Genomic DNA, 9,176 nt, shown 5'->3' on the forward strand with positions numbered 1-9,176 from the left:
GAAGACAATTCTACATATATTCCAGTAATAAACTTTATCTGGGCAGACTGAGGGCTTGGTAAGAAGAGCTGAGTAAGATAACAAAGAGAGCACTTCCAGAATGTCACGGTAACCTTCAGGTTAATTCTATTACCTCACATAATTATTAAACCTAAAAAAATAATTTGTTACTGAGACAGAAACTACATGACAAAGACATCAGAAATTCCTTAGAACAGAATTATCACTTCATTGAACAACGTAACATGGAGAAAGAGAACCAAAAACTGTAAGAACATCTAATACCACTACAGCCTACCCCTCAATTCAAGTTCGCTATATTCGCCATTAGTCTTAGGGATAGGGTAAGCATGACATGAAATACTACCCAATGATACAAGCCATTGATTTCTTACAGCACAATTTCACCTAGCGCTGCTTGCAACCTAATCAAGGAAGTGCCTCAAGAACTTGATTGCGATCGCACCGTGCGTAACCTACGAGCCAGAGGGCAGGCTCGAAGTGAAAACCCTAGCATTTGGTTGACAGTTATACTCGCTACGCTTTCTTCTGCTGTTCTCCTCGCATAATTAGGCCAGCTGACCAATCTCAAATATCACCTCCAGGTATTCCCGACATACTTTGCACACGATGACAGTTGACCTTGTAATCACTTCAATTACCTCCCCTCAAAAAAAACGAGAACATAAGTACAGAGTTCGAGACAAGCCCTGATAAATCTCATCTACCACATCAAGCAACTGCCGTGTCGGCTTCAGGTCTAATCGCCCGCTGCTTCCTCCGCTGATGCACATCCCAGTTGTACACACGAGCAATGGTCACCTCAGTAATGGTCATCTGGTCACGCAAGAAGTGCAGATCTTCCACGATCGACTTCAAGCTCTTATTCGCGGTGTCCAAATTCCGAGTCAATAGTTCCTTCGCCTCCTCACACCCGTACTCCAGCATCACATTGGCCCCAAGCCACAAGCACACTGTCTCGGTATCCTGAAACTCCGCCTGCGCATAAATTCCCTCCGCGACCTCGAAATCCATCTTCAGAGGCTCCTCGCTGCCCTTCTTCGCCATCATGAGGTCCACCACCTGCAAACACTTGCGGATGTCGGGAATCTTCGCCAGCAGGTCGCGCTTCTGCCCTAGAAGCTTCATCTCCGCCAGCTTGTATTGCTGCAGCCTCTCCTGAAGGGCTGTTAAGCACGTCCCCGGGTTGCCATCGTACTGCACCAAAAACTCTTGCACGTCCTTCACGAAAGTTGCTGCTGGAATGCCTCGCCTCTCCGATGACGATGCCATCGCTGCGCTCCGTTGCTCACAATCCCTCCTCGCTCTCACCCCTGCCTCCTCCTACTCCTATTCTCCTTCTTCTTCGCTTGCTTGCTCTGGTGCTGCAACACTTCCATCTCTCTATTCGCCATAGAGGAAACCCTAAGTGGACGAATCCTGAACGATAATGGGATTTTAGACGAAATTTTTGGATGATAGTTGGGTTCGTTCAAGTTTTTTTCAAAAATAAATCTTGGATATTTTTATTTTAAAATTGAACATATATATCTTATTTTAAAAAAATGCTATAATTATATTTATTTGCTTAAAAATCACAACTATAAATTTATTATTCTATTATAATTCCATAATATGTTATGTTAATGGTTGTCTTATTTATTTATTGTTCTTTGGATAAATACTTCAATACCTTTTTATAATAAAATCTCACTTATTAACACTTGCCAATACTTTTATACACATTTAGCTTAAAAATCTTTAAAAACAAGTAAGAATTTGAAGTGAAATACTTGTATGTCCTTAAAGAAGCACTTTCTAGAGTAGGTCAAAGAAAAGAATCACACAATGTGAGCTAAAATTTTAAAATAAAAACTTGTACAAACAACAAAGTAAGAACTTGAAGGAAATAGAAATCTTGATTTTGAGATAAAGAATCTAATGGAAATTTGCAACCAAATACTAATTAGAATATTTCTTATGTGTAAATGATGATGCCATAATATAAAGGCCTTAAGTGTCTACAAATGAGCCCAAAGTTCTATTTAAGCAAATAAAAAATAAATAATATATATATATATATATATATAATATCTTAAAGTAAAAGATGTTTGTTTGTATGCAAGATTCTTATATATTGCATGGAGGTGAGAGTTCTTTGTCACTTAAAAATTCTATATTATAAAAAGAGAAGCTATGATAATTTAGTAACAATTTAGGAACACCAAACATCAACTAATGGACACCAAAAGACTTGATTAATAAATATTCCCCCAAGTTGACACATGCTTTATGCACAATGTGAACTTTTGCCAAAACTAACACCTCTTATGTATTAATTTGGAGATTTTGCACCACCTGCTTGTATAACAATGGAATTTTTTTATCACCTCCTTTAAAATAAGAAACTTTATTAATATTATAAATTTTAAAAATACTCTTATTGCTATGTAAGTTGAAAACAAAACAAAGATAGAAAAAAAAATGGTGAAGATTTTTTTGCTTTACAAATCTTTTTAATAAAGATATTTGGAAATAGCTATGCAAGTTGTAAAACAAAATCATACAACAAAAAACACCAAAGCATTTTAAGGTTGTCACAAATGTTTTTAGTAACCTCATAGAAATAGTTTAAATACAATTTAAGTCAAAAATTAATGAGAGCAATAATATAATAAATATTGGGGACATGATTATAAGATGTCGTAAATGGAAAAAATTAATTGATATTATTTTAACATTTAAGACTGTTTACTTAAAATAAACACTATAATGAGAATAGCAAAATTTAGAAGATATCATAAAATAATTTAGAAGTGATTTGAATATGCAACAAAAAAATGATACAATATATATATATATATATATATATATATATATTCATATTGATGAAAAAAGTTTAAACAAAACATTACCATCAATATGTTTGATAGCAATGGATGTTCTAGACATATTAAAAATATTATTTATCATAAATATTTGGATATTATATTTTATGTTTTTTTGAATAGAAGGAAAGAATGAAAGAAAGAAAGAAATAAAGAAATAAAGAAATAAAGAAAATAAAAATGTGAAAAAGTAAGAAAGAGGCATAATTACAAATAAAACTTCCAAATGATTTATGTTGCATAACAAGGGTCTTTAGTGCCCCACCTCAATTACACCAAAATGATTTGCTTTACTATTTTACTTTTAAAACAAAGCAAAAGTTTTGTATGCTAATATACACATTAAAGATATAATTTTATATGTTTGAATTTTATAAAAAATAAATTTTTAACTTAGTGAATTTTATTATCTTCAAGAAAATGATATGTTTTGAAATAAATCTAAAAACTTTATTCTCAATAATTTATGAAATTTTATTTTAATAAAAGAATGACATAAATCCAATAACATAATCAAACAAAACACAATTTTTTCTTAAAACAATAATCTTAGTTTGCTTCAAAACTAAAAAGATAAAAAAAAAAAAAAAAAAAAAAAAAAAATCTTTTTAATACATTTGTAAAGTGCTGGACAGCAAATTTTTAGTTTTACAGTTAACATAACTAAAACTATCTTCAATCTTTCTATTTTGTTTCTTCAAATTTCGTGTATCTTGTAAATTACAGATCTTTTGTACTTAAGCATAACTATTCAATTATCAATCCAAGATTTGCTATCAATACTTGATTTTTTCTTTAATACAAAACCATCAACATCTATTTACTTATGTATAGATATATTTTGATGTTAATTCTACTACAAAACAAATCATAGCTCTTAAACTCGGATCAGTTATACATCTCCTTTTACAGAGAACGCGTAGCGCACAAACACTCACAAAACTTATGCACAGACACAGAATCAATGAAATGAAATTGACAACTTATCCAACCTAACAAACCAATTCACCATTGAAGCTGATTTCAATTGACATTCCCAGTGCTGAGGTGGGTTTTATTGTCATCAAGGAAAGCAAACGTCTTTAAGCCGTATGACACTATATTTGTGTTGTGTTGAATGTAAACTTTGACACCTCCAAGGTTTGTAAACTATACACTTGCCTGGGAGATTTTGAAAGCTAACAAAGTAGAGACTCTCAAAAGACTTTGTAAGAATTACAAGCTATGGAAGACAGAGGCATTGGAGCCCTTGACAGAAAGGTCCATTACTACTGAGAGGTGCTGTACGAAGCATGCGATACATTACACAAGTGATTCTACCTGTGGATTGCAAGCAAGCAGGATACACACAAGACCCCATGAGATGAGAAACGAGACAAGAGCAGCCTTCAAGTCAGATAGCTGGAAGCAAGGCCTAGAACCTGAACGATGATGCTGGTGGGTACGGGAGGAATTGATAGCTGGGAGATTCTTCTTGGCAGAAAACCCCACTTTTTTGTTGGAAACACCATTCTGCACAGTTGCATTAGAGTCTGCTACTAACCTTCCCGAGCTGCTGAAGTCCTGAGAACGTAGCCACCAATTGGTATCAAAAAACCCAGGAGCTTCTCTCTCCCTCTCTCTCTCTCTCTCTCTCACACACACACACACACAAACACGCAGCGCAGTTTCAACATGTGGAGAGGTGCAGAACGGGAGAGAATCGTACCTGGAAGGATTCAAAGGTGGTTGGGTCTACTTCACCTCGGGCGATGGCTGTGGCAGTTGTCTGAGGGAGGTGCGTAGGTCAGGGTTAAGTGTATAACAGGTGATGTGGGTGAGTGAACCGATACATGTGATCACAGAATTAGAGGGATAATATGCAGAACTTAAACCTCATAATTGTAATAAAACCGGTTTGTGAAAATCTCAACAAGAGGATATGGTCCCAGAAAGTCTAGGTTGGTGTCAAGTTCACTCGGTACACCAGTGAGGTGCACCATCTCCTTTTTCACAGGATCGTAAACACGATGGTGTCGGAACGTCAAAATTGCTCTGTGGAAACCTTGTTCATACTGTGGATCTATAAGAACACCTTTCGCCTCCAAATGCTTCAGTGCCTGCACTCCAACTTGAGCGGCAAATCATGAGAAATATACACGAAAAATGGGATGGAAAGATGACCTCATGAGTTTCTGGAATATGTTGATATAATCAACAACTTACGAAACAGCTTTAATTTTTCAACTCAACATTTGATTGAAACGCATTTGACCTGGAGAAGAAGAGTACAGGATTACAACATAAGAAGAAGACTAATTCACATCGTCAGTCAGGAACGTTTGAGGAAATGTGATGTTGCGACCTTTTGATAGGTCCTGAAACGTTTAATTAAGCCATGAGATCTTTTCACACCTATTCCTGGCAAAGAAGGCAAATAATCGCAACCGCTCATTATGCACATTTCAAGAATCATTTGTTTCGTGAAATCGCTGAGATCGATATCTTTATTCGCCGTAATGTCAGAGATTTGAAACCCCACACCTTGCCCATGTTTATCCATCTTGAAAAAAATCTGCCACGGACATAGTTGATGTTAGAAGAGCACGCTTCTGCGATGTATCAGAAAGAAACTATTAGTTATATGCGACTTGAGTCTAGCAAAGCAAAACGTTTTGTATTTTTTGATGAAAAAACCACTCCTTCGTTCAACTTTATGCTTATACTTCGAGAAAGTGAGGGCTACCTGCGGACAACCATATACAATTAGATCAGAGTCTTCTGTGATGACAAAATCCACGTGTCTGTTGAGTGCTAAAAAGACTAACTGAGCATCAGCTTCATATGGTGCAACCACATACTGCACATTCTCCTGCCGCAGTACCTGGTTTCGAATCAACACACAAACCTCAACATTTCGAAACCTTTTTTGTTTTTCAGATTGAGATGCAAGGTCAATACGTCCAAGCTAAGCACACATTCTGAAGCACCTAAATCAACATGAGCCTTTTCGATTCTCCCAAGAAGACAAATAAATAAATAAATAAATGCAGTGGAATCACTGCATTAACTATCACTTAGGTACTGAGTACCTGTATCAGCCTGAATGCTATTGCAGGAGTTATATCCACAGCCCTCTGGTAGCATTCGTAAGCGGCGGAGTGGTTTCCCAACCGTTCATACTCCAAGGCACGTTCCAGGTTCTCCTTCCTTGATCTGTCCCAGTCCCACACGTCAAAAACCAAATTAAAAGCTGCGTCATAGCTTGATCTGCTGTACCTATCCTCGCATGGAACAAAGTCTGCAATGGTAAATAGAGCACACCAACACCATCAGGCTACAGCCAAAACCCTTCGTATAATTGTAACTTACCTGGCACGCTTAATTTCCTGATCAGACTTCATAGGGAGGCTACCTCCATCGAACACTAGGACGGGCTGCACGCCGTAGTATCGCAACATTTGGACTCTACGCATGCAGTAGTCTATGTACCTTCTCGAACGGCAACATCAAACGGAATATGGGTCATTGATAAAATCCGATTCTGCAAAACTTAAAGAAACTCCACACAGTACCAAGCCAAGCCTAATGAAATGCATGGGGCAGCAGCCGTAGATTTGAGGAACTCATTGCTAGCCTGAAAAACTAAGAATATTGTCACCATAGGAAATTGGTTGTTGTCTGTGTAAAATTCTTTGAGTACTCACTTGTCATTGTGGCGCCCATGACACAAATCCCTGCTGCAGCTGAGGACGGCCTTGTGGAGCCAAGAATAAGTATCAATCGCGGCCCGCTTTCCAGCATACTCCTGTGCGTGTCGAGGGTGCATGATAGACTTCAGGGTGGGCAGCAACCCCTGGATCCCCATAGCTGCTCTCCTTTCGTCTCACTAGCTACGTTTGTTCTCACTCAGCGAGGTCACTGCAACCCAATGTTTTTGCAAAACTCAGCTATCTAATCAATACTAAGCTCACACTAGATTAGTCACACGAAGCAAAATTCTTCAATCTTCAAATTATCACGCGAAATACGTTGCCCATATCCGAAATAGCTGGGGTGCAAAGAAATATCGTCAACAGCTCCTCTGTTCATAACAGTTGACAGAGACAAAAAGTGAACGCCGCTTCTGAGACAATCCAACCCCAACGATCCACCACCCCGTCCAAGAATTGCATCACCTTCGAGATCACCTCTCAACCTCACCAGTCCCTCTAAAAAATTGCATCTCCTTCAAATGAACCGCTAGATCATCACTTCTCTCCCAAAATCTAGCAACCCGAATCCCACTGGTTCATTGCAAAGACCACCCAGTTGAAGAAAAAACCCACAAGCCAAGACGAAAAAGCTTACCTCCACAACTTTGCGTAGGCCGACTCTGACATGCAATGTACCAACTCCAGCCCAGCTTTCAAAACAAGCAGTGGAAACTTCAACCCACTGCAAGTTGTCGAAAACACGCAATTCCTGTCCATTCTTCAGCCCAAAAGGCTCAGACAGCGCCGAGCTTTGGCTGAAGCTTGAGCGATGACAGCAATGGCAACATCGCTGCAGCAGTAGCAGATTTGTGCGAGTAGTACCCGGAGCAGCAACTTCCATAGAACTCTGTCTAGATGCACCGACAATATTTCACTTGATTTTTTTTGTTATTATATGTTATTTTCGTGTTGTTCAGAAACTTTGTGTTGTTAATTTTATTCTTTGTCTATATTGTCTATATTGGTTGATAAAAGGGAAAATATCAAGAATGCCCCTCAATTTGTGATAATATCAAATCTACCCCTGCCCTTTGTGATAATTGCAAAAATGCCCCTCAACTTGATAACCTATCTAATTCCAGTTTTTTTTTTGTTTGAACTGGGGCCCAAAACGGCACTTTTCCGCACTGTCTGGGCCCCGCGCAAACCGGACGCCCCCTCCCTGGCTGCAGTTGTCGATTTTTCGGCAATATACCAGAGAGCACCAGGTTAGTTCCGAGCACCGAGGCTCCTATAAATTTAAGCGACCAGGGTCCTCTTCATCATTGGCGTCTTCGTCTTTCTAGTGCAGTTCCTCCTCTTGCAATCGAAGCGATTGCAACCAGTTCAATTGCAACGCTTTTTCCTCCTTCAATTGCAGCTCTTCGTGGCCATTGCAGCACTTCCCCCTCCTCCTTCGGTTGCCAAGCTAGGAGATGATGTCCTCCTCCTTGTTGGTAGCTCTGCGAGGGACAAGTAATTGGAAAAATTGAGTTGCGAAGGTGGGTCTGGTTGCCTACTTTAATCCATTTTTCACTGGCAATTGTCTAAGAATTCATTTGCTTTGGTTGGTATCATTCTACTATTGTCAAGTTGAAGCCGTTGCTTCAGTTTCTGATTATTATTGCTTTCTCGCTATGACGCTGCAAAGGCAGTTCGATCACCCCAGATTTGTGCACGATCATATTTGTACTTGTTAACAGCTACAAAGGGCCAATCCTTGAAGAAGCTGACGCATTCTTGCGCACCCTAGCCAAATCCTTCATCTGGGATTTAATATACTGCATCATCAGCCGATTATATTCTATTCTTTGGTTTCTGTGAATTCTGACTCCGGCTGAATTTGCGCACCCAACTGACAGCAACCTTTGCCTTGTCAAGTGTACGCATGTGAGCTTGGGTGGTGGACAACGAGGTGAATAAATTGTGCTCCCAGTATTCCAGGGAAGCATCTCTTGTGGTCTTTATGTTCAATCTGTACATTGCCAGACGCAATCTTTTATACTAATTGAATGATGCTTGCAGCTTTTTGTCGTCGGCAATGACGTAGACGTTGATAAATCTGCATCTGTTGCCGCTTGTGGAAGGCATGGTCCTGACCGAAATGTGGTCAATGTAACTAGACTCTTGTGTAACGCAATGTGTTACACAAGCGGCCCTGATAAGCCTGAAATGCGGTCGATGTAACTAGACTCTTGTGATCAAGTTTCGCAATACATGATCATTCTGTTGGTAATGTGAATATCGTCATCATTCGACAAGACGCTCAAATGAGTCACATTTTGGAACCGTAAAGTGCCTAGATTTGATCTAAGTATTCTCATACAGTTATTTCTGTTATTTTTTATTTCTAATTTCTGATACAGTTTTTCTAATACATAGTTTATACAGTTATTTCTGTTATTTTCTATTTTTGATTTCAGATATAGTTTTTCTGATACATTATTTATGTAGTAATTTTGATAATTTTTGATAATTTCTGATACAATATATTTGATATTTCTAATGCATTTTTGATGTATTTTTGATATATTTTTGATAATTCTAATATATATTACAATATTTCTGGCCTGTA

At 38.2% G+C, this 9,176-nt stretch overlaps 2 protein-coding genes across 3 annotated transcripts; both read right to left on the minus strand.

Annotated features, from left to right (window-relative positions):
* Window positions 1-205: 205 nt before the first annotated feature.
* Window positions 206-1,400, minus strand: LOC112285338 (prefoldin subunit 3). The gene has a single exon (XM_024526058.3). The coding sequence runs from the start codon at window positions 1,291-1,293 to the stop codon at window positions 733-735; it is 561 nt and encodes a 186-aa protein (XP_024381826.1). The 5' UTR covers window positions 1,294-1,400; the 3' UTR covers window positions 206-732.
* A 2,509-nt stretch (window positions 1,401-3,909) lies between these two features.
* On the minus strand, window positions 3,910-7,451 carry LOC112285404 (exonuclease 1). Of its 2 annotated transcripts, none has more exons than XM_024526207.3 (9): window positions 7,218-7,451; window positions 6,575-6,788; window positions 6,240-6,359; window positions 5,960-6,083; window positions 5,614-5,751; window positions 5,233-5,442; window positions 4,812-4,987; window positions 4,597-4,669; window positions 3,910-4,451 (listed from the first exon to the last, which is right to left on the minus strand). In XM_024526207.3, exons 2-9 carry the CDS (start codon window positions 6,733-6,735, stop codon window positions 4,191-4,193), a joined length of 1,263 nt encoding a protein of 420 aa, XP_024381975.1. In that variant the 5' UTR covers window positions 6,736-6,788; window positions 7,218-7,451; the 3' UTR covers window positions 3,910-4,190. The 2 variants fall into 2 exon arrangements, with proteins under 2 accessions (XP_024381975.1, XP_090108718.1); XM_090252592.1 differs by having other exon boundaries at window positions 6,575-6,951; window positions 7,218-7,447.
* Between the last annotated feature and the right edge of the window lie 1,725 nt (window positions 7,452-9,176).

Source organism: Physcomitrium patens, chromosome 8 (genome assembly GCF_059467195.1).
Source record: "Physcomitrium patens ecotype Gransden chromosome 8, ASM5946719v1, whole genome shotgun sequence".
Classification (NCBI taxonomy): domain Eukaryota; kingdom Viridiplantae; phylum Streptophyta; class Bryopsida; order Funariales; family Funariaceae; genus Physcomitrium; species Physcomitrium patens.

Excerpts from the sequence above, each read along its gene's own strand:
- LOC112285338 (XM_024526058.3), bottom strand. The coding sequence starts at position 1,293 with ATGGCATCGTCATCGGAGAGGCGAGGCATTCCAGCAGCAACTTTCGTG.
- LOC112285404 (XM_024526207.3), bottom strand. The coding sequence starts at position 6,735 with ATGGGGATCCAGGGGTTGCTGCCCACCCTGAAGTCTATCATGCACCCT. Across the intron at positions 6,360-6,574 it reads CATGGGCGCCACAATGACAA|GTACATAGACTACTGCATGC; the intron begins GTGAGTACTCAA and ends CCGTTCGAGAAG. Across the intron at positions 5,443-5,613 it reads TTGTATATGGTTGTCCGCAG|ATTTTTTTCAAGATGGATAA; the intron begins GTAGCCCTCACT and ends TGTCCGTGGCAG.